This window comes from Eleginops maclovinus, chromosome 20 (assembly GCF_036324505.1).
Source record: "Eleginops maclovinus isolate JMC-PN-2008 ecotype Puerto Natales chromosome 20, JC_Emac_rtc_rv5, whole genome shotgun sequence".
Lineage (NCBI taxonomy): Eukaryota > Metazoa > Chordata > Actinopteri > Perciformes > Eleginopidae > Eleginops > Eleginops maclovinus.
This window is the reverse complement of record NC_086368.1, coordinates 2,774,377-2,799,486: the sequence shown is the minus strand read 5'-3', so window position 1 is coordinate 2,799,486 and position 25,110 is coordinate 2,774,377. Positions and strand designations below refer to the sequence as shown.

At 39.6% G+C, this 25,110-nt stretch overlaps 3 protein-coding genes across 4 annotated transcripts in view; all 3 read right to left on the bottom strand.

Annotated features, from left to right (window-relative positions):
* Nucleotides 1–3,938: 3,938 nt before the first annotated feature.
* zc3h11a (zinc finger CCCH-type containing 11A) overlaps nt 3,939–25,110 on the bottom strand; it is a 40,000-nt gene continuing 18,828 nt past the window's right edge. The window contains exon 17 of the transcript XR_010168292.1: nt 3,939–3,948. The gene's annotated coding sequence lies outside the window, so the exon portion shown is untranslated. The remainder of the gene's footprint in view (nt 3,949–25,110) is intronic.
* Nucleotides 6,018–9,329, bottom strand: LOC134882280 (zinc finger protein 91-like). The gene is made up of 2 exons (XM_063909906.1): nt 8,701–9,329; nt 6,018–7,773 (listed from the first exon to the last, which is right to left on the bottom strand). Exons 1-2 carry the CDS (start codon nt 8,885–8,887, stop codon nt 6,989–6,991), a joined length of 972 nt encoding a protein of 323 aa, XP_063765976.1. The 5' UTR covers nt 8,888–9,329; the 3' UTR covers nt 6,018–6,988.
* On the bottom strand, nt 9,913–25,072 carry LOC134883594 (cilia- and flagella-associated protein 100-like). Of its 2 annotated transcripts, XM_063912046.1 has the most exons (15): nt 24,509–25,072; nt 23,627–23,674; nt 23,167–23,220; nt 22,927–23,071; nt 21,857–21,909; nt 19,872–20,035; nt 19,704–19,784; nt 18,861–18,997; nt 18,730–18,769; nt 17,962–18,004; nt 17,715–17,869; nt 14,686–14,815; nt 13,811–14,013; nt 12,522–12,615; nt 9,913–11,349 (listed from the first exon to the last, which is right to left on the bottom strand). In XM_063912046.1, the coding sequence occupies exons 3-15, from the start codon at nt 23,206–23,208 to the stop codon at nt 11,227–11,229; spliced, it is 1,410 nt and encodes a 469-aa protein (XP_063768116.1). In that variant the 5' UTR covers nt 23,209–23,220; nt 23,627–23,674; nt 24,509–25,072; the 3' UTR covers nt 9,913–11,226. The 2 variants fall into 2 exon arrangements, with proteins under 2 accessions (XP_063768116.1, XP_063768117.1); XM_063912047.1 differs by lacking the exon at nt 23,627–23,674.

Below are 25,110 nucleotides of genomic sequence, written 5' to 3'. Positions count from 1 at the left end.
AATAAACTTCAGTTTCTCAGTCGAAGTAATGTTCTGTATATTGAAAATGTTAACATTTTACACAGATACTGAGGTTTTTTGGGGGGCAGCCTTTGTTGAAACAATCCTTTAATAAATGTTTTTGAGTATAAATCGATATTAAGGTGCACTATCATTGATGCATCCAGTAAACACACTTTAAAGGTCCCCTATTATGCAAAATGCACTTCATGCTGTCCTTTATACATGAATATGTGTCCCCGGTGTGTAAGGAGACTCACAAAGTGTCAGAAAATTACAACCCTCTCTCTTTTCCTCCTTAACCAAATCTCTAAAAACAGGGGTACAAACGAGCTGATCCAGATTGGCAGGGGAATTGACGTCATAACCGAAATGTGGGCTGACTTTACGTTGAACTCCTGGCAACGTCCTGCCCACGTCACACGTCCCAGCCTATCGTCCCCAATATACAGTCGGCGAGCTGAATCCACCCCCCAGTTGTGTGTCTGTGTGTTCAGCAGGATGTCTGCAGGAGGGACTTAGAGAGTTGTTATATATATAATGCATATACTGTCTCTGCTATAGTGGTAACACTGGAGAAAGAACAAGCTATGTGCTGTATCAGAAACAATGAGCTACGTATTTTGGAAGTAATATGGTCTGTGTTTACATTAGCAAGCGTCGCTAACACTCAGAGCTAACGCTGTACTGGAGAGACTGTGTGTAATATAAAGGTCCTGTCCTTGTGGTAAACCGAGAGAGAAACGTTTGAGCTCCATACTGTTTCAGAAATAATGCTGGATGTGGTTTGGAGCATAATATTTAATCACGGCAGCGTTCAGCTGAGTTTCTCCCGGTAGAAAACTCTCTTCAGAGGAGAGATCATGACGCTCCAAAGAGGCGTGGCCAGCAGCAGCTCAAAAGGGGCGTGGCCAGCAGCAGCTAGTTCTTAAAGCTACAGTCACAGAATCAGCACTTCAGGAACAGGGCTGAAATAGAGGGGGATGAGGCATGCTACAATGGGGGATCTGTTTGGTATTTTGAGAGAAACACTTCACAGACAAGTTTTGTATAGATATGAGACCTACAATATATTGTTCAAATATAACAGAATAGGAGACCTTTAATATGACTGACCCTCTGAAGCTCTCTGAATGTCATCTCTCTCACAAAGCCTGTTCCATGTATTACTTAGAAAAAATGCTCAACGACAGAGTTTGTGAGCTTATCCGTACTCATTTAACCTTGCATACATATGAATGAAGGAATAAGGAGGTAAAAAGCACAAACTTCAATGTACCAGCTGTAGTGTGGCCCTCAGAGGTCCTCAAGTGTGGAATGACATTGATAACACCATACAAATATCTACATCTTTGCGTGTCATTAAAAAGAGCTTAAATGTCAATGTCAGGGATTGAATACACTGAATGTAAATATTGTATGTGTTTATTGTCTGTGCCCCTGTTCTCAAGCTTCCTATAGCTTATTGGGGTGTCCCTTTTCACATGTCTCTATTATGATTGTGCCTGTATTTTAACTTGGAAATGAATGAAAATGAATGAATATTTGGACCTATGATCCCAGAGAGTGTTCCATCTACAGCATAGAATCCACTGACAATGGCAGAGGTGCATATGCTTGTGTGTTAGTCCATGAACACTGTGTAAAACATACTGTGACTGAGATGAACATGTAACACCCATTCAGAATGAAATCAGGGAAAAATTAATCATGAGTTCTGGTAAGGCTCAACATCACAAATGCACCGGACAACATTGGCCAAATAAAAACATTCAAGTCAATTTAATGTAAGAATTGACTAAAACCAGGCTTAGGTTTATGTGTAGATTATTAACAAGGTTTTACCATGACTTAAAACAATTTTGGGTCAGGGTAAGAGTTATGATTTTTTATTTAGATTTATCTAGAATACTTTTTAATGGTCATTGAGACCAAGTTATAATTTTTTATTTGCGTGATAGGTGTTTCAATTTTAAAAGATTATTTATGTCTTCCATTTTCTTTTTCATAAAAATACAGTATTATTTATTTCACCAGTAAAGGTATCCTTAAAGATCCTTCTGTCACCGGGCCTCTTCCTGTGTGGGTTCAGACCCTTTCCACACATCCAGAAACAGTTCCAATAATATTTAAACAATGTTGTTGATTTGAGAGAACTGCTTTCTAACTAACATTCAACTCATGGTCTGAACTCATGATGTGGGTGGAGCGGAGGAGTGACATCATTCAACACAGAAAAAAATGCAATGAAATTTTAGAAATATTTTTTAAAAAACAAGCTACATTGAAAGATAAAACTAAATATGTTTGCATTTTTCCGCTCAATGAAATAATGTCACTGTATAAACTATTGTATTTTAGTTTGTGATTCAACATTATTCATTTAACATACTGAGAGAACTGACTTCTAACAGCTACAGACACATGACATTGGTCTGTTGGGCACACTCACCATGGAAAGCTCCTTATAAAAAATGAATGCAAAGTCATTTATATTGTGAGCAATAACCGAGAATTATTCTTTTACAAGCACTTAGTCAAGCAAAGAGTGTGTGGTCAAAACTGATGGTTTATTCCTCAAATGTCCCCTGTTGGGATTTACTTTGGAAGAAAGAGTCCCACATCCTTCTCTACATCCTTTTTGTTTTAGATTCTTTAACATTTACCCACTGTTAGGGAATATTTGCTTCAATTAAGTATGATTATAGAAATCTCTAAGCAGTAAAAGGGCTTCATAAAGGTTATATGTTATTATAAAACCTCCATGAACACATTTCTTCTAACAATTGAAGTTGTGGAACTAAATGTAATGACAAACATTGCTTAAAATCAAATAAACAGGTATTTTCCAATTACATGGGGAAGGTAAATGTACTCCAGTATTGAGTAAACTACCAGAAAAGTCCTTTTATGAGTTAGCAATCAGAAATAATAATCTGATAGTATGAAAAATATACTAATAAAACACAAAGGTAAAATTCTGCAGATGATGTGTACATTTGATACATTTTGAATAACTGATTACACTTCTGGACTACTTAACTTGTGCTTTACCGAGATTGTGAATGACTGCCTTTTACTTGTAATTGAGTATTATTATAGAGAGGCATTGGAACCTGAAGGATCCATAGCTTAACGACAAAGACAAATATAGAACTGAATGGTTTCCAGGAGATAAATCCAATGCATGACACAGTATACACACTGCTTAACACACAGAACAGCTCAAATATGGTATAAGTCAATGAAAACATTAGGTTAGAAAACAGGAAACACCAGTGTAACACCCTTCAGGTCACCATGAGCTCAGTAATTCGTGGGTAACATTGTGACTGAAACACACTGCTGACATGCGATTATTACCAATAATTAAGCGATGTAATAATGCATATAAACTTGCTACTGAGTGCAGACAGGCTGTGTGGGAATAGTATACAAACAATCTATAACTTTAGTCACATGGTATTAAGATTAATGCCATAAAGTATAACAAGGTCACATATGATGTTCTGTAGCAGGGCACCGCAGACTCATCATAATACTGCACGAACAGACTTATTGTCTCTTCTGTCAGATGACACTGTAAAATGGACTCTGAAGGTTTAGCTGTGCAGTCTGCCTCACATTGAGAATAGATCTGATCCACTTCCAGCTCCGAGGCAGACCTGACTCACCCAGCCCATGGCCTAACCCACCAACCAGACAACTTACAGCCCTTTAAATGTCCCTGTCCGCCCGTCCTCTCAATGACACTTCCCCTCAAACATCACACTCCCACCCGGGCCTCTGCAGGTGCAGACAGCAGGCCCGGCCCGCTCACTGCCCCACACTTTGGTACCTTTATTTGCGATTTGCGCAGAGCAGCAAAAAATCCCACGAAACCGCAGCATCATCCAGAAGATGCGCAGAGAGAGGCGGGGGCCCGCGTGCCCCGGGAGTGGGAAAACACTGCATTGAGACTGGACGATACATCGTTCCGAGCCTCACGGATGGGATCGGAGCAGCATGCCATTTTTAACACCCTCAGTTTTTATCACCACCCGGGTCTAGCCCCGCAAGAACCCGGACACCACCCGATGCGTCAGTGTGCTGGGACTACAGCAGAAAGTAGCTCCGCTTACCTGAGCCGCTCCACTCTGGTGCTGCGGGCTCCGTCAACTCCGCAGCGGCATCAGAACTGTCCCCTCCTCCTCGGTGCTGTCGGTACCGGAGCTCTGACTCCGTGTTCCCGTCACTGCGGTGCAGGTCTCTTCTCTCCCCTCTCTGGTGGACTCTGTGCACTCCCCCCTCCTCCAGCTGCTCTCGCGCTGCTCCGCAGGCGCCAGTCCCCGGTTGTGTCGCCGCGTGCACACGCTACACACGTAACCAGGGGAGGTGGAGTGAAGAACAAGATGAGGACTTCTGTGACCAATAACACCTTGGTCATAAAACTAAAGTTTAAGATTATATTAGTAGCCTACCATTTCTGATGCGGAAAAATACACGTCCAATCACTGGTGCAGAGTATTTCCTATAGGAAAAATATTCAGATCCTTTACTTACCGTAAGTAAAAGTATACTACACTGTAAAAATACTCCATCACAAGTAAAAGTCCTGCATTGAGAATGGTACTTAAAAGTAAAAGTATTTAAGTAAAATCTGACAAATGTACTAACTACAATATATTGGGATTAAAAGTACTACTAATTGCAGCAAAATATTAGAAAATAAATGCAATATGCAAATTGAAAGCAGCAAATCTTAACATATGAGAAGCTGGAAATGTTTTACATCAAGATCCCACCGTTTTTTTAGGCACTTTAATAATGGATCATTTGACATACAAGCTACCTAGCTAATGGGCAGTGGAATAGTGCAGTCTGCTTAAGTATGGGTAACGTAGAAAGGGTCTGTCTGACTCTTCAACTCCTCACTGGGTTCCCACAGGGGTCCTACCTGTGTCCCCTCCTTTTCTTTTTGTCCACAAACTCTCTTGGTTCTCTCGTTCGCTCTCACAGCTTCTCCTACTACAGCTATGCAGATGATACACAACTAATTCTCTCTTTCCCCCGGTCTGAAAGCCAGGTGGTCGCACGCATGTCTGGCACCACACAAAACAGAGAACACATAGTTTTATTAGGTTAGTTGAAAATAATAATATTACGTTTAAATGTAGGTTCAACTTAATGTTATTGCTTTCAATTAACCTGAAACAATTATGTGGAACCTGTTGACATTTGATTTAATTCAGTGCACCTGAAGCTCAACCTAAACAAGACCGAACTGCTCTTCATCCTAGGTAAGGACTCTTCCATTCATGATCTTTCCATCAACATTGGCACCTCTGTTTGGGCGTGACCCTGGGCGCTCAACTGTCCTTTACATCTAACATCGCTGCTACAACCCGATCCTTCAGATACACTCTCTACAACATCAGGAGGATACGTCCCCTGCTGTCCCAGGAGGCAACACAGGTCCTTGTCCAGTCTTTGGTCATCTCACGCCTCGACTACTGCAACTCCCTCCTGGCTGGTCTACCTGCAAACGCCATCCGACCTCTACAGCTCATTCAGAATGCCGCAGCCTGACTTGTCTTCAACCTCCCCAAGTTCTCCTACACCATGCCTCTCCTTCGCTCCTGCGAGTGGGACCCAGGTACCCCTCAAAAACACGCCTGTTTGCTATCCTTGCTCCTAAACGGTCAGGAATGCAGGAACTTTGCATATCTCCCGTTGCAAACTGAAAACGCATCTGTTTCGATTATATCTTGGCAATTAAAGTCTTGCAAAAATAAGAAGGTAAAAAAAGCACTTTAAAGAGTTAGCTTAGGCCTGGTAACAAATCCACCAGCACTTACAAAAGTAGGACTTGCTTGAAATGAATATCTGCACTTTCCTTGTTGCCCGGAGTTTGATTCTTGCACTTATTGTAAGTCGCTTTGGATAAAAGCGTCAGACAAATGAAATGTAATGTAATGTGCGGTGGGTCACAGTGGCACAAATATACAGCCGTGGAAAAAATTAAGAGACCACTTCAGCATTATCATTTTCTCTTGATTTATTATTTATACGTATGTCTTTGAGTTAAATGATTGACTACTGACAACATTTCTCTGTGTTGGAATTCAACAGACACTGGAATGGCTGCCATACATGTAGAGATAAAGATTTCAGAAACATTTGGAGCGGTCTCTTCATTTTTTCTGGAGCTGTATGTTTCACGATGATGTTTGTTGATATTTAATCATTTTCAGTATTACCATTTCATGTTCCTACATGCCCAAGGACATGTATAACATTTAAGCTGGACATTGTTTTGTTTTTTCCCCATTGGACCTTTTCCCATTCCTTGAACAGCACCTGATTTTTGAATATCACTAACACTGAGTTTAAATACTGACCTAGTGCAGCAGTCCTTTATTTTTTTCAACACTTTCAGTGGATTGGAAATCTTAATGTACCACACTTTATTGCACGTCAGACGGGACACACAGACACACTATTATTGTACACTGTTGGAACATTCAAAAGTTGTTCGAACCATAGGCGTCATTTAAACTGGGGACGCTAGGGACAAGCCCCCACCACTTTGCATTAGGACAGTTTGTTAAAAATGTTCTGAAATTATTTATTTATTTGCACACAACAACACGTACAATCTGGAGGACTGTTCCGACTACTTGGGCGTATTTCTGGTAACCCAAGTGGAGCAGATTGGACCTGCGCCACGTTTAATATGAATAATAATTGAATAGAGAATTGCAAGTGTTAGACCAGCTTTGCAGCAGCATGGCAAAGTTACCGCACTTGTCAAAAAAGGTATTGTAAGCATATGGATGGATGTACTTTTTGCGGGGGCGCTTGATGGAGTAGTGTTTCTTTTTTTATCTGAAAAAGTGTCCCCACCACTTTTTCGTACAAAGTGACGCCCATGGTTAAACAATTTTCCGCTGTAGGAACATCTTAAAGTTTACAGAAGTGTGGTCATTTCTCTGTATGGAGTCATTGTTTACTTGGAGTGTGGGGCTCGGCTCCAGCCAGCCCTCTCCCTGGTGTGCAGCCTGAAGTGTGTGTTAAGGTGTGCCGACTGGTTGAAGCACTTCCCGCAGACATGGCAGCGGAAGGGCTTCTCCCCGGTGTGGATTCGGTGGTGCCTCTTCAGCATGCTGACCGTGGTGAAGCTCTTCCGGCACACTGCACAGCTGTACGGCTTCTCCTTGGTGTGCCAGCGCATGTGGACCTCCAGCTGGCAGGCGAAGCTGAAGCCCTTCCCGCACTCTTTGCAGCTGTGCCACCTCTGAAGGCTCTGGCTGGCGAGAGAGGAGCGGGGCGGAGGCGGCTTCAGGGATCTGACGTTCTTGATCTGCATTAAGTGCATGCTCTGTTTTCCATTTGAGCGAAGTAACCCTCTCACCTGCTGCTCTGTCCTCTCAGTCCGGTGACTCTTTGCAGCAGAAGGGCTCTGACCCACCCTGCAGTGGACAGTCCTGGGGGGGGTTAAGCTGTTGGCTGGCTGCTGTGTTCTGATGTCACTCTCCGCCTTAATCTCCTGGGAGGTTAGTGGAGGTGGGGAGAGACTTTGTCTGCTACACACACTTTGGGTTTCTGGAGGATGTGTCCTCTGGAGTGGCTCTTCATGACTACAGTTCCCTCCCTCAGAGTCGCTTGCTTCTTGTGAACAACAGTCCGTTTGATAGTTTCTGAGGTTTGGTTCTTCTTTGATTTGTGGCACAGTGCTTCTCCACTCAGACTCACAGGGCTGCTCATCGTCTGGGGGCTGGACCGAGTGAGGTTCTGAAAGATTACAAGCATCACAGTCATGCAAGGTGGATTTGCATAAACCAACTGTGTTTTGCAGGGATGCCCTGCTGAAGATGAAGCACAAGGTAGTCGTACTTTATACAGACTGCCTTAGGAAACTATTTTAGTCTCTAAGATTAACTGATTCATAACTCATTGTCAGAAACAGGTTTATTGCCAAATAGGGTTTACAAATATGAGGAATTTGCCTTGCCATATGATGCATACAAATTCAAATATAAATTGTAATAAAAACTACAAAATTAAAAAATATATATTAAAAAATATATATTATAACATTAAAATATAAATATACATTATTCAAAAAATATGTACAATAAAATGAAATATGTGCAGAACTGTTACGAAAAGTGGAAAGCTGTGCAGAAGAGGTATCCTTGTATACAAATGTGCAACTTATTCAGAGGGTGGTGCAGGACTGACAGTACTTAAATGAAAACAAGATATTGTGCATCAATAGAATGCATAGATTATTGTCCATATTGCACAGATGTATATATATTCTCCATCTAGGCTCTGATCAGTTTGTGTACGTTCTATCGTTGAATAAAAACACATAAATGAACCTAACTTGCACTGGGTGACATGTTCCATCATCACTATAAACACACACACACACACACACACACACACACACACACACACACACACACACACACACACACACACACACACACAGTATAGTTTATTTTGCCTCACAATATATAAATCACAACTAAGCCTTTTGTTGTTTGTTTTCTACTTTGGTTATAATATTAGTTTCAATTAAATACAAAGGATAAGAGAATAGCTAATGCTCTACACAGCCTCAGCGCCCGACTTTTAGCTACGACAACCAGCGGAGCCCCGTTAAACACACTGGTAACTGAGGTCTGACATGCTGACTGACAGGCTTCTCACCGGGCTGCAGGAGGAGCCTCTGCACGGCCACATTCAGGAGCCGCTTCAGACGCTCGCTCTCCTCCCTGGAGCGCAGCAGCTCGCTCTGGTATTCCGCCACCGTGTTCTTAACGGCGCGGAAAATCTCCTCTGCGGCCGCCGTCAGTCTGTCGTTCAGAAATACGTTGAGTAGCTCCAGTTTGGTCATGTTTCTGAGTGCTGCTGCTCCACAGGCTGAACGTCCTTCTGTTTACATCCGCTCACCCGGAAGTGGAGAGAGGAGAAAAAAGAACCAGATCGGTGGGAGGTGAGTAGGAGGGGCTCTCCCTGCTGGAGACTACACTCAACTGCACAGAATCAAAAATCCTTTATTGGTCCCGCAACGGGGAAATGTACATCATTACAACTGCAGATAAAGTGAGGAAAGTTTTTTTTAATGGCTTTGTATGCACACGTCATTAATAACACTATAATTAAAAACATATATAAAGATAGCAGATATGTACCCTGTTAGGTTCAGACCTGTGTCTGAACCTGGTTGCTCAGAGAATTCAACATGCACAATCAGACAAGACAAGAGGCCACCGTTAGTTTTACTTGCAGCAAGGGGAGTCCGGTCTGGGTCTTAGAGTTGTAAGCTCTTCACCAGATCTCTGCCAACTCCAACTCCGGACTTCCCCCAGTGCTCTTTTATTCATTAGCATACATGATAAGGCGGAGCTCATGTTACACGACTTGTTATTGTCAATACTTCATCATGAAGCTGAAACTCTGACACGTGACTAAGCGGTTAAGCATATCAATGTTTTTATTTGTCTAGAGTACCATTCTGTTCCTGTTTTCATCTGTCTGGACATTTTGTTCCTGTTTTTATCTGTCTCTTAATAAGTACAAATAGCGTGCGGTTACATAGTTGTATAATGACAACTTATTTACAAACTTGTTTTCTCCAACATACATCATGGTTTAAAAAAAAAGGAGCAGTAGGAGAGTATTGCACCTGCATGTATATTGCTCAATGTTTTTGTATTTTCTGACATTGTTTTTTATTGCACATCAAGAGTATTCTCTTCTGAGGCCAAAAAGGCATGCAAATAGTTCATTATTTCTTGATCTTGTGGCGTTAACAAAACAAAACAAAAACATTTGTTTTTATTGAGCTTACTTAACAAGTGCCTGTTAGAGAACAGCAGTATCTCAGTATGTGGAATCGAAACACAATGAGAACACAGGAGCTGGAACTTGATGGCAAACACTGAAGGTTTATTATGAAGTCAAGGTCGGAGAATTGACAAGAGATCTGCTGCAGCCACGAGGTGACACAGCGGTTGCCCGACAAATTTTGAAGATCTCTTCGGTAGTCAGAGGTTTTAACTAGTTCAGAGTGTATAATCAACATTCTACATTAGCAAGACCAAACAGAGCACTAAATGTAACTACAACTGTCATCCATGCTCAAAGAATGTGCGCCAAAGGGACCTACGCACCCGATAAGAAGGACTCCCAAGATGTCCACAACAAATTAACTATTTTGTTGAATTGGCAACAACAAGGAGCCAGAGCAGAGATAGCGGCAATACCCCCAGGCCGTAGACCTATTCCATAGGAAAAGAGACAGGGATGGACTCTGGATGGGCATTGGTTTGAGTCCCATTACTCACCTTAAAACGTTGAGTGGACAACTACCTGGAGAGGTGCCAGTGTGTCCTTGGCTTGAGCAAGGCAATGAACTCAAGTACTCCCGGTTGCACCTCTTCATAAAATGAATGTGTGTGTGTTTATTTTGGGTATATGCGTAGGAGGTCCTGTTTCCATGTGTTTATTTGTACTCTTAAAACAGATGTGGGATAAATATATAGTTTGATCCAGTCACCAGAGAGTAATTGAAGGTCAGTACATCTGCTCTGTGCATTGCACTTCATGGGAACTAGGTAGTTACAGGATGCAAACACAATACATAGAATGGCTCATGTAGGCTGCTATAAGGAGCCGCGGACATTCGGTTAAAACATGGATGTTCTAAAAAAACAATAGTTTAAACATTATTTTGGTCAGTCAATTGATACAGTTCTATTGTCATATCCAGAAATTGTAACTCCTGGTCAGCCCCAAAGAGTATGCCTGTGTTAGACATCATTTATTTGACAGGACTGTTAGTGGTCTTTTTTAACCTTTGGAATCTTCATGCTTTTTAAGAATGCAGCTTCTTTAAAGGACCCTACCTTGATCAAACTACTTGACTGACCAACAGCTCAATCTGTGCACTCCAACAGTAACAGCAGGTGCCTCTTCCCTGTGTTACATTGTATTGCAAATTGCAGAGAGAAATCAGTGCATTTAACTTTCTTATTTTTATCCTTCATGTATACAAACATATTCAAAAATGGAAAACCACACAAACGTTATTTAAACCAAAACAACCGTTGTTTCCTGAATAACAGATGGATTTTCATACAACCTATAGAGGAAAAGTTGTGTTTGTGGCAATACCTTCTGGAAACATATTTCTACATGTTTGACTTTTCATGGCATGTATTGATTTATTTTCTACTCGTCTTCATTGGTGAAAAGGTAAGCATAGAATTCCTCCTCGGCAGGTATGGTGTCCTCCTCTGGGACTGTGATCTTGTGCACAACGGGGAAGCACCTGGGCCTGAGATTTCTTCCAGTCTGGAAAAAAAGGATGAATTTCAAACTGTTCAAAATGTAATTTTTATTTACTTTTTTTACTGTAATCTACTCAAAGTGATTCCTCCCAAATCTTACCTAATGCCAACTCTTATACATATTTTGTGTGCTTTTTATTATCCTATTTGGGATTTTATTTGTAATGATTTATTTAGTTGTATTAATTTATTCATTTGAAATGTTTTTATATTTGATCGTATTTATTTGTTTTGTCTTCCTTTATTTGACTTTTTATACCTTTTACTTGATGTACCCTTTAAAGTTTTAAACTGTTATATCATGTTGCTTTGCTGCATATGTGCTAAAGGTTTTAACTTATTACAACCCTCTCTCTTTTCCTCTTTACCCACATCTCTAAAAATGGGGGTACAAACGAGCTGCTCCAGATTTGCTGCGATCATGACATCATATCAGAAATGTGGGCTGGCTTTACATTGAACTCCTGGCAACATCCCGCCCACTTGACACGTCCCAACCTATCGACCCCCATATACAGTCAGAGCTGAATCCCCTCCGCAGCACCTGTGTGTGTGTGTGTGTGTGTGTGTGTGTGTGTGTGTGTGTGTGTGTGTGTGTGTGTGTGTGTGTGTGTGTGTGTGTGTGTGTGTGTTCAGCAGGATGTCTGCAGGAGGGACTTAGAGTTGTTGTATATATAATACATATAATGTCTCTGTTCTAGTGGTAAACACTGAGATCATGAAGCTCTAAAGGGGCGTGGCCAGCAGCAACTCCAAAGGGGCGTGGCCCGCAGCTCCAAATGGGCGTGGCCAGCAGCAACTCCAAAGGGGCGTGGCCAGCAGCAGCTAGTTCCTTTAAAGCTACAGTCACAGAATCAGCACTTCAGGAACAGGGCTGAAATAGAGGGGGATGAGGCATGCTACAATGGGGGATCTGGTTGGTATTTTGAGAGAAACACTTCACAGACATGTTTTGTATAGATATGAGACCTACAATATATTGTTCAAATATAGCAGAATAGGTGACCTTTAAATTGTGATGTGTGCTTTGTTGTTAAATCACTTTGAGCTGCGCCTGGTGCATGAAGGGTGCTATACAAAAAAAGTGTATTATTATATAGTGGAGGATGTTCTGGATTTATTCACATTAAATTAAAATGAGTGGTATAATGTTTCCGAGTAGTAGAGAAGACTCACTATTTTCTTGGTGTCATCCAGCGATCTTTCCTTGCACTTCTTCATCATTTCTATCTGCCTCTCCCTCTCCAGTTTCAGCTGCTCCTCACGCAGCCTGGAACATGATGCAGAACAGGAGAAGAAGGTTTTCAGCTAGCAGAGCTCATCTCACAACCAAACCTCTACACATTGTTAATATTCATTTACTTTAGGGACTGGCCGGCAACATACCACACAAAAAAAGTTCATTTGCAAAGTCTTCCAATTTTGTTCTGCACCCTAACCCTAACCCTAATTGACATATTGAGTACCCCAAAGTTTTATGTTAGAAAATGTATAATACTGATCGAATGAACTTCAGTATAGACCAGGGATTCCCAAAGTGGGCTGTGCCGCAAAAGAAGTTTGGGAACCGCTGGTATAGACAATAGTAAAAAACCGGCTTGACCAATTTACATAATTTAGGAGTGGTTTTGGGGATTATTAAGGAGTCCATTTCTGACATTTTCAGGATTAAAAATGGCAGTTTTAACCAGAAAATGCCAACATTTGTAGTCTCTGTGGGCTGATTGTATACATTTTATGTCGATTTTGAAGATTAAGGGGACTCTGGATCATTTAGATTGGACAGATTGCTTATATTTTTGAAGAAAGATTGTCTACAGTAGAGATAAAAATTGTAATAATGTGCTCTCTAAATCCAATGGTCGAACAATACTCATGGAAGTCAAAATGAGCCCACAGAGGGTACAGATATGGCCACTTTCTGGTTAACACTGCTATTTTAAAATCCTTTCAGAAATTATTCAGCTTCATAAAAAAAAACAAAAAAAACCTCCAAAATTGTCCAAATCGGCCAAGCCATTTTTAAACTATCATCCACCAAGGCTATAATGCTAATTGACAAAACGTATACTAATAGTGCAAATTACCCAACATATGCAGGTTAGCATCTGTCAGATTCTATGTGCTGATGTACTATACCTTTCTAACATTAAACCTGGGGGTACTCAACATTTCAGGGTTCACTCTAGGACTCTATGAGCTGGCAACTAGACTAATCATATAAACGGCAGTGAATAAAAACACATTTCAAAAGGTTTAATGTCATATCATATACATTTCCATTTACAACATATGTGAATCCTCTAGTGCACATTGTAAAACACTTAGAAAAAGCAAACAAAGGATTAGGTACATGATGGTGACTTATATTATCTGCCCCCTCACACACTCTCTCAGCTATAGCATAAATCCTGTGATCAACAACTTACGAGCCACCTTTAAATGCTAGGCTCATGAACACAGACCTGCTCTTCCTCTCGCTGTCCTTGATCAGCCTCAGTGTCTCCAGGTTCTCTTCAGGGATGCTCTCTAAGAACTGGAAGAGTAGAGATATACGGTATTCCACACTGGACAGCTTCTCCAGGGTGCTGAGGTAGGTCAGACGGCAGTCCACGCAGCAGCGATGCACTTCAGTTATCTTCACACCCAGAGCGTCTGACACCACATCCTGTAGGTGAAGGGAACAGAGAGAAAGAACTACAAAACATCAGAATGAGCTGCTGCTGGCCACGGCCCTCTGAGAAGCGTTTGGGGGGGAGGGGGGGCTTCGTGGCTAATGAACCAAAATCTGATCAGCTGATTTTCAGACAGGTTTTTATATAAATGGATCAGGAAAAAAAGAGACTTTCTGAATCTCCTAACACAGAGGAGACACATTTATGCAGAAACGCTATACAACAATATAGACTTTGCATAATAGGTTTCCTTAAAGTCAACATTAGTCTATATAAAATATAAAACAAGATAAAAAACTATAAAAATAGAGCAAGACGGAACAGAGAAGAAATCAAATAATGTGTGAGGATGTGGCGAGACTAATGTGCAGGAGAAGTTTACTATAAGCAAGTCAATAGAATAAGAAAACTCAATTCTGTATAGTGAAATAAAATACAGTTTATTGTAATAATAGATCATGTCGGATGGAAAGAGATGAATGGTATGAAGTTGTGAAGGCACCGAGCTCAGGAGTTTAGCTGTTTAGGACTTATAGCCTGTGGGATAAATCTGTCCCTGAGTCTGCTTTAGATGATTTCTCGCTTTTTGTTTGAATTGAAGGATAAATAAAAGTACAGCCTTACGATTTCTAAAATATAATGTGAAGTGCATTGTGCTTCCTTACATGGTCCTGTGTTTGTAGCGAGTCGTGGAGCTGAACCTTCCTTTTGAGGGCGGTGCCTCGCCCCCTGTCATTGACGATTTTGTCCTTCATGTCGTTCAGCTGCAGCGTGAGACTCTCATCATCCTTTTCCCTGCACACACACACACACACACACACACACACACACACACACACACACACACACACACACACACACACACACACACACACACACACACACACACCACACACACACACACACACAACCACACACACACACACACACAGACGGGGGATAGCCATGCACCATTTATTATCACGTGCTGAGTCTTAGCTTAGTATGTAGCATTTCATGTTTTTCTGTTGAACATTTATCAAAACAAGTTCCTTGACAACCGGTCCCTCACAACATGGTAAAGATACAAACAATACTGTTGAAAAATAAAATAAAATGTATCAATACAAAAGTACAACACATATACAAAGGTTAAGGATTATTAACCCCTCTGTATGTCTTATTTTACTTTTCCAAAATGTCCAATTAAATGTCTACAATTGGTTCACCTTGCTATAACAGATGTCCACTTCTCTCTATACATTTCCATCATGATTTGTAGCCTTTGAGATTTTTCCTTCTCTCAAAAAAGCCTCCTTGTGTTAAGTAAATAACCCCTCTTACATTTTTGCAATTTTTGAGTTTTGCAAGAACTCATAAACAAAGTGAAATGACCAGACCGAACATTGTTGACTTCCAAAAGCCCAGCTGGTCGCAGAGTTTGTCTCGCCCCTGCTGCACTGTAGGCAGAGAGTTGTGAACCAGCATGAAGTGCCATCCAAACCACTGAGATAAACATATGCAGAGATGGCAAGAGTACACACATCCATCACTCCAGTAGAAGTACAGATACTCGTGTTTGAAAATACTCTGGTAAAAGTGGAAGTTCTGACTAACTAAGTAAGAAGTAAAGAAGTAAGAGCTTTGAAATTAAATTCAAAAAGTAGCCAGAACTACCAACTCTTTTATAGGGTTGAGCTGGTAACCTTCACTGTATAAGAAGAGAACATTAAAGAACTTCTATCTCAAATTGTGATACGTTCATTGTCTTATATACAGCGATTGTGCTTTTTGTATGACATTAGGTTGAAAAAGGAGCGCAGTACCTCTAAATAATAATAATAATTCACTTTATTTGTATAGCACCTTTCATGCACAAAGTGCTTTACAGAACAACAAGAAAACATATCAACAATATTAAAATAAATAGAGAACAATCTACAACATCAACAGTGATCCTAATTATATTCCCTTGAAGTAAACTGACAAGAAATGAAAATAGGTTAAAATAAAACAATTAAAAAAAGAAAATTAAAAATGTAAAATAAAGCAAAACAAAACAAATACAGTGAAACATGGACAGTGATACCAGTGAGAATTGAAAGTGAACCCAAATTAAAAGCCATATAAAAAGATTGACTTTTAAACATTTCAAAGGAGTTGGCTGTTCTAAGATCCACGGGGAGGCTGTTTCATAGTTTAGGCAGCCTCCCCAGATCTCTTGTGTGATACCCTTGGGATTTCTAAAAGCAGGGCAGTGCAGGATCTAAGTGTTCTTGTTGGAACACAGTGAGAGAACGCCACCAAGTGCTAGACGTAATAAGTCTGTTTTTAAATTATAAGAAGTAGAAAGTACAGATCTTGGTGTTAGAAATAAAAGGAGTAAAAGTAAAAAATAGTCAGAAAAAGGAAGAGTGCAGTAGAAATATCTACGGAAGAACAGTAACAAAGTATCCGTACTTCCCACCTCTGAACATATCCGCTGGAGAAGTTGTAGCACTGTCTGGGTCTTACTATAATAGAAAAACTAAAATAGAGGAGGGGTCAGTATTACCTTCCCCATAACTCTTATGAAACCTTATTACCTGAGCTGATGACTGTCATCTCAGTCCTGCCAACACCAGGCGTGTCTCAGAACATGAGACATGATCTTCATCATGTGTTTTTCTGTTCCCTTAGTCATGTTTTCACTTAAAAAATGTTGTATTATACATGCCTCTTTATTGTCTTAATAATACTTTTATATTGTTGTTTTTTTGTTAATGCTCATTGACTTCAGAAGGAAGAGCAAGTCTCAACAGCCCCTGTGCATTCTGGGAGAGGATGTTGTAGTGTCTCTTTTTCTATAACCCACAACATTTTACACAACAGCTAATAATCCAATGCCAAAATGTGTCTGTGGTACATTTCTACATACTTCTGTAGCTTAGTGAGATTGTATATTGTAGTCTGTAGATCAGGGGTGTCCAAACTACGGCCCGGGGTTCAAATGCGGCCCGTTTTCCATTTTGAATCGGCCCTCAACCAATTTAAAAAGTATAATGGAATATGGCCCATACATGAAACTTGTGCTTTTCTTCTATTGTACTTATTGAATATGTATGTAAAGATATATTACACAGGAGCAATAAGCTAATTATTTGTATTTGTTTTGCTTCTCTTTGTATTTTGCTGCTGCAACGCAAAAATGTCCCAGTTTGGGATAAATAAAGTACTTCTGATTCTGATTGAAAACCTTTTTCTAACAAATCTCGGTTTATATATATTTTTTAAAAGCCCAATAACTTGTTTGTAAAACACATGTGTCTGAGCAGTCTGAGGCTTGTGTTTTAAGGAATGCGCTGCCAACACTTTTTGTAACAAAATAAATAAAACCCTATGTAAACCTTTGATTTTTTTCAAGCATAATTTACCTGCATTTGATTGATTTTCATAACTTATAAATTAACTTACGAACAATATACCTCACCTCTACTGAGTTGCCCAGCCCTTCGTATGTTTTTCTATATGTGGCTCTGAGTGGAAAAAGTGTGGACCCCCCTGCTGTAGAGTATTCAATTCATTCAATATTTTCGCTATATTGTGTATTATTGAGATACTCTACTCAGTGATATATGTCCTTTCTATTGTGAATTTGTATATACTTACCACTAATGTCAATTTTTATTGTATTTGTATCTTATTGTATTGTTACCTTAGGATAAATCATACTTACATTTTCCTAGAGTTGGTCTCTATGTCCTGCATGAGATCCTTCAGTGGCTCATCCAACCAGTTTGAGATGCGAGTCAGTGACAAAACGTGATCCGTATACTCTGTCACCAGGTCCAGTATCTGATGGGCTTCAGAGGAGAACAGCTCCAGCTTCTCCTGCAGAGGGGGGGGGAGAGAGAGACACACACACACACAACACTGTGAACAATGCAAAGGACATAAAGAGGTAGTGCTGCAGGAAAACTGACCTCATATTTGGAGCTGTCACCATCCAGTTGACAATCCGTGACCCTGCAATGCCAAACACAGGGTTGGTGCTGGAGGCAGATTGAGATGTAGAGATGTGTGTGAGTCATTTGATGCAGGGTTTTATGAATAGCTGCATAAAACAGCAGCAACACGAAGAATTTGAAAACAGAAGGTTAACGAATAGAACATTTTAAATGATTGTATCCCACAGTGAACGCCCGGACTCTGTGAAGTGCCTTCATACCCTAAAGAATAAATCTGTTTGCATCTCAAAATGTATATATTTTATAATATATACATCTATACAATACACAGCGTCCTATTTCCGTCTACAATATTTTATTTTACATTCTTTACTCGTCTATCTTACATGTATAGAGACTCCTGCATTTACTTCTACATTCTCTGCAACATTTAGCTTTTGTATTTAGTTTTCTGACATGTATATTTTACTCCATCTGCATTACTCACACATTGGTTTCTCAACGTAATCTACTTCATTCTGCTGTTTTCTACTCTGTCTCTTCTTGCACTTTTTTTGTATTTTTTTTATTGTTTTAAGTCCTATATGTATATATTATGTCGCACTGTTGGAGGAGCTTGGCATCTCATATTGTCCTTGCCATATCTACACTGTAGCTTATGTGCACATGACAATAAAGCTTTGAATCTTTGAACCTAACACACTTAACCACAGTATATGAGTTAGATCAACACTTGCAGCTAAATGGTGATTGTGGTGGATGTGAGGGTTGATGTGTCCTTACAGCGTGTCAGTGTGGGGGGAGGACAGCAGTCCCTCGGAGCCTGTGATCAGGGTTGATTCAAAATGACAAACCTTATAGCTTATACATTCATATTATAACTGATGTTCCTTCATTGAGTTTAAACCCTTTACCCTGCACCATTGCTGACTGTCTCTCAGGAATGTCTATAGCTTTCAGAGGATGGTGCCACTCTGAAGGTGGCCGCACCAACAGGATTTTCAGGTATCTGTTATATTCAGGCCTGACCTCCTGGAACATGGCAGGTTCCCTGTGAAGAAGAAAGACTAGGTTTGGATACATCTTCATGCAGATTTCCAAGCACCTAATGGTTCACCACTGTATGCATATACAACATGGGCAGAGGTGGACAGTAACTAAGTACATCTACTCAAGTACTGTACTTAAGTACAAATCTGAAACACTGGTACATAGACATTTCTCTGCAAGGGATCAATAAAGTATATCTTCTTCTTCTCCTCCTCCTCCTCCTCCTGCTCCTACTCCTTCTTCTTCTTCTTCTTCTTCGTCTTCTTCTACATGAGTTGTTCAATTTGTGCTAGTTTATACATCTAAACCCACTACAATTCAGAGGCAAATATCCTACTTTTACTACATTTATTGAAAAGTTTTAGCTACTATTAAGGAAAATGCATTAGACTAGAGACAGTTAAATTATTTCAATATTTAACAAAAACTCAATCAGATCTTTGTTTCTACAACAGTAAAATGCTCAACAATAGTATCTGGAAATGTCACACGTATAAATATCGTTGTATACACACATAAAGGCAATGCTTCTACAGGATGATTACTTTTACTTTTTAAACTTTAAGTACATTTTGCTGATAATACTTTAACTTGAGTAAAGCATCTGAATACCTCTTCCTCCACATATGTGCACATTCAGCTTAAGCGTGGGGCAGATGTACACACAGTGTATTTGTGTTAAATGAACAATGTTAGCATAAGCCTACCTTCTGTCACTGCTTATTTTATCATTCAATGTCTCATTTGTAGAATATCTCTCCTGTATGTCTTTGCCTTGTCTTTCAAAACTGACAACGGAGACAAGATTACATTATTAGAAAAACATATTTCTTCCAGTCTGAAGTTACAATGACAGAGAATCCACTGCTGCTCACAGTGTTTTGGAATCCATGGAGACCTCCTCAAACTTCTTCAGGCACTGTTCAGAGAAGTAATTCTCTTCTCTAAAGTCATATTCAACCAGTCTCAAATGTACCCTCTTTCTAGTACACACTTTCTCCATCTCCTTAGCCTTTGACCTGCTGGTCTCCAGAGAGTTCTGAAGATGGAAGGATGAGGGTCAAAGCAGAGTTGCAGCTCATTAATGAGAGGGAGGTAAGGGGTCGTCAGGGAAGGATTTGACAGTGCAGCATCAATGTTGAAATCGGAATAATGCTGATTCACATTCTTGCTGAGTTACATGACAACACTTCATGCACTCTCACATTTGTTCAATCTGAAGCTACAGAACGGTGACGACAACATTTCACAAAGTCCCGCATATAACACATGGCTCGTAAAACAACTGCAGCTCCCGTCTTTATGATAAGCTTTATTTTTCTGTCTGGGGCTTAAGATTTAACCGACATGTTTCATTTCTAGTAGCGAGATACTGGGCTATATTTTTTATATTTATATTTTTCTGGGCAGTGTTATGACCAGAACAATCTCTTCTGCTCGTCCAGAAGCTGCACTTAAAACAGCATCTCAGAAACAGCTCTCCCTTGGCAATATTGCTTAGCAATAGCAACAAATCATTGTTCTAACCACCCTGCAACCTAGGCATGTAGGAACCATGAAAGCAGAGAGGGTTGTAAATGTCAGAAGGTTTCTGATTGTTTATATATTGGCATTGGTCTTTGTCTAAAATATTATTACCTATTGCTTTGAGATCACCTATGGTTTGGATTAGTTGGGCCACATTGGTATGGGCGGCACTGACAGTAAATAAAATCACCCGTTCACATCAGACTAGCTTTTGATGTGTGATTGATGCCGTGTCCTTGTGATAAATGTGGTTTTAGTGCTCGATTTTAATTAGACTTTCTATCTTACCTTATTTCTTTACCTCTGTAAAGTGCCTTTGAGTATCTGATAAAGCGCTTCATCAGTCAAATGTATTATTACTATTATGATTATGACCTGTGTGAGGTGTGTGTGGAAGAGAAGGTGAGAGAGTTGCTGTATTCTTTGTTGGCCGCAACTTTGTGATAGCTGGATTTGTCAGATTATTTGTTTTGCATGTTATTTTAAATTGATCATTTTCAATAAATATATTTTATTCAACACATTTTTGGATCTCAGCATATATTTTTGATAGCACGTCTGACCAAGGCAACCAAGCCCGACCTCAGCCTCTCAGTGACTTAAGTTGCTACATTTTGTCAACAACAAATACAGTGAACCTCTCATCCTCTCTTCCACTACACCTCACACAGATAAACAGGTGATTATATTTACCGCCCATACCCATGTGAGCCAAACTGATCCAACCAATAATTGATCCAAAAGTAACAAGTAATAATATTATAAACAAAGACCAATGCCAAATTATAAACAATCAGTAACTGTATTACATTTACAACAGAAACCCCCACTCCCTGACCTTCAGGGATTAAAGCAGGAACATCAGCACAGTGCAGCTTGGCTCCACGCTATGAAAAACATTGAGTTACATCTGAGACATCCTCTGATCTACCCCCCATTCTCCCATCCTCTCACACATCACTGATGCAAGAAGCAAAACAGAAGTTGTAGCAGGTATAATAATAATACTAAAAATAATACTAATAATGTCTTTATTTACACATCACTTTTCAAAACAAAGTTACAACGTGCATTTAATGCATTAAATAGCCTGGTTTTGGGAACAGCCAGCAGAGCCCTACCTGAGGCTCTGAGACAGCACACCGGCTCGTAAGGGCACAACAAGTCAGAGAGGTAATCAGGAGCCAAACCGTTAAGAGCTTAAAAGTAATCAGTCAAATTTTAAAATCAATTATAAAACAGACAGGTAGCCAGTGACGAGAGATTAAAACAGGGGTGATGTGGTCTAGCCTTCAGGGATTTGTTCAAAGTATTTACTACATCTTTCATTTACCTCTACTTCTCTTCTCTGGAATTCATAGTCCTGATCTTCCTCACTCTCAGCCTCTGAGGAGAGAGGAAAGATAATTGCAAGATGAAGTCAGCAATAATTTTCAGTCATACAGTGCTCTCCAGAATTATCGGCACCCTTTTAGTAAAAGTAAGCAAAACAAGATGCAAAAACTGTCTTTATTGTTTTCCTCATAATATTTCATTCAAAATATTAACACAAATCTAACCTTTTCACACTGAAGTAAAATTATTGAAATAAAATAAAATGTGGTCTTTAAATAAATATTTCTCTCCAAAACGTGTGTGCCACAACTATTGGCACCCCTAGAAAATCATTTGATTAACATCTGACTGAAGTATATTTCCAGTCATAACTTACATTTTTAGGTTCACCTGTTTGATTAGGAACTCTTAAGAGGTCCACCATGACTCTGTTTCATTGGGGTATAAATATGAGGTGACACAGGCCAAAATTCCCTTTGTCATTCATCACTATGGGAAAGACCAGCGAACACAGTGATGATCTGCAAAAAAAAGTTGTTGAGCTGCACAAAGGAACACCTCATAATCTACTCAAAAATGGTTTACTGACCACAGAGTAAAGACTTTGCCATGGCCATCACAGCCCCAAGACCTAAATCCCATTGAAAATGTGTGGGAGGAGATGAAGAGGAGAGTCCACAAGCGTCAACCTCGGAATCTGAAAGATCTGGAGACATTCTGTATGGAAGAATGGTCTCAGATCCCGTGCCATGTGTTCACCAACCTCATCAGGCATTACAGGAGGAGACTCAGAGCTGTACTCCTGGCTAAAGGATGCTGCACAAAACATTAAATGAAGGGGTGCCAATAATTGTGGCACACATATTTTGGAGAAAAATATTTATTTAAAGTCAACATTATTATTTAATTTTCTACTTTTTGTTAATATTTTAAATGAATTATATTATTATACATTTTTTTCAAATAGTTTTGCTCATTTTTACCAAAGGGGTGCCAATAATTCTGGAGGGCACTTTAAGTAATGCCTTTGCAACATTTCACATGCTCTCTGATCTGATTCTCAACCACCTTGTTCATTTAGGAATGTCTTCTGTTCAGGACTGTCTTGTCTTTGTTCACAGGGAGCTGAGTTCTGATCCTGTATGTCCACCACTCGTTCGGCCAAGTCTTCTGCTTTATCGTCATCATGCAGAACCAAGTATTTACCCAGCTCCTGAGCATGGAGGATAAAAGCAGTACATTTCATTTACTAGCTGTTATCTAACATGAAGTCAACATTTGATGATTTGAACACAATGAGGCACTAACCTCTTTCCAGTGTTTTTTTCCCTTCACAGCAGCTGTAGACATGCTGTCACTGTCCTGCTCATCAGAATCAGAATCAGGTTTATTGCCAAAGAGATTTACAAATCCAAGGAATGTGCCTTGGTGTATATTGTGCATACATAAACACAGTTAAGAAGATAAGAACATTTCAGTTGGCTCTGACCTTCAAATGATCAAAACAAACAAACATTTATTGATTGCATATGGTTTTCTATAGCTTTTTAGCTTACTCTCTGCTTTTGTTTCTTTAGCCACTTTGTATCAATGTCTGAAAAAAAGGTACTGTTCAATCCCTCAAAAACAAGACAGACGAGGAAATATCTAATCCTTATCTAATTATAATGTAAATAATAAAAGTGAATGCCTTTACTTTTTTTAAAGCATTCGATTATTATAATGATTGTCATCATTATAGCTGATACTTAGCTTTGATGAGATATACCTGAGACTGCTGAGCCTCTGGTGCCGTGCTGCCTCTGTATCACTGTAGCTGCAGAAGAATAACAATTAAAAGCTATTGAGGCACAGAGGGGAATAAGTTCTCTGGTTTTGTTCTTAAGATAAAGTACAAGCACCAGTGTTAAAATACTGTGTTACAGTAAAAGTCCTGCATTCTAAATGTTCCTCCAGTGAAAGTAGAAAGTACTCTCATCTAAATGTACTTAAAGTAGCGACAGTAAAAGTAGTCATTGTTTGATTGGTCCATTTCAGAATAATATCTCTGATATGTTTTATAATGATTGATCATTAAAGTGTTCTCAAAGCTGGTAAAGGTGCAGCTAGTTTGAATGGCTTTGTATACTGCAGGGTAGCTGCTGAATTTACTCCAGGTGAACTAAAGTCTGATTTAAGGGCTGTACCATCATTAATCCAGTTCTGTAAAGTAACTAAAGGGATTAAATACAGGTAGTGGAGTAAAAGTACACCATTTACCTCTGAACTGTGGTGGAGTAGAAGTACAAAGTGGCAAAAATAGAAAATGCTCAAATATCTCAAAATTGTACTTAAGTACAATACTTAGTCTACTAGTCTACTTAGTTACTATACACAAATAACACAAATAAGAAGCTAATAAGAAAATCAACAATGAGTGTATCTGATGAGAACCGTTAGCCGTGTAGCTAGAAAACCTTAATAGAGCTAAATTGGCTTAACGTTAGCAAAACATAAAAGCTGAAAAACTATTGTTTCTGACAGCACAGAATAGAAATAAAGCAAACTGTTTTAGTATTTAGTTACGTATAAAACCCGCCAAAACTAATATAGTTTACTTTATATATTATTATTTCTTATATTTATATGTATTATAATGAGCTATACTTACTGTGAATTGAACTCTTTCGCGTTAGCTAGGTTAACTAGCTCCCGGTAGCCCTGCGGTCATGGTAACTGCCTTCCACACAGCTTCAAACGGAAACACTGCAGATGGGCCACAGTTTGTTGGTGTTACAGAAGTCTTTTACTCAAGATTATATTTGTTTACACTGAACCAAAGGCACAAACAACAAGGCACTGCACAGCACAATACAGGAGAGCTGATAACAAAAATATTTACAAGAAAAGATGAAAACTTAGTTCCAAAACTAATAAGATTTAATAAGATATCTAATCTCAATATGATCGTTAAAGTGGAACGAGTTTTCAGATTTAGTAGGTTAAAACAAATTACACATTTTTAATCATTTGTTTACACCTCGGCGACTTTCTCGCCAAGTTGGCAACACACCATGAAGCTCATGCTGTCTGCAGGAGCTCATTTTCAATCTATATTAGTTTTAAATAAGCTTACATCACCCTAAGGTTTCTGTTGACACCCTCTGTGACCCTGGCAAACATGACTGATGTGTCGTTAAGGTGGGCAGAAAAGACCAACACTTCGCATTAGCAATCAACTGTACATTAGTACATTTTTTAACATCATTATTT

Excerpts from the sequence above, each read along its gene's own strand:
- LOC134882280 (XM_063909906.1), bottom strand. The coding sequence starts at position 8,887 with ATGACCAAACTGGAGCTACTCAACGTATTTCTGAACGACAGACTGACG. Across the intron at positions 7,774-8,700 it reads GAGGCTCCTCCTGCAGCCCG|AACCTCACTCGGTCCAGCCC; the intron begins GTGAGAAGCCTG and ends GTAATCTTTCAG.
- LOC134883594 (XM_063912046.1), bottom strand. The coding sequence starts at position 23,208 with ATGTCTACAGCTGCTGTGAAGGGAAAAAAACACTGGAAAGAG. Across the intron at positions 23,072-23,166 it reads GAAAAAAACACTGGAAAGAG|GAGCTGGGTAAATACTTGGT; the intron begins GTTAGTGCCTCA and ends CTCCATGCTCAG. Across the intron at positions 20,036-21,856 it reads TCCAGAGAAGAGAAGTAGAG|AACTCTCTGGAGACCAGCAG; the intron begins GTAAATGAAAGA and ends TTCCATCTTCAG.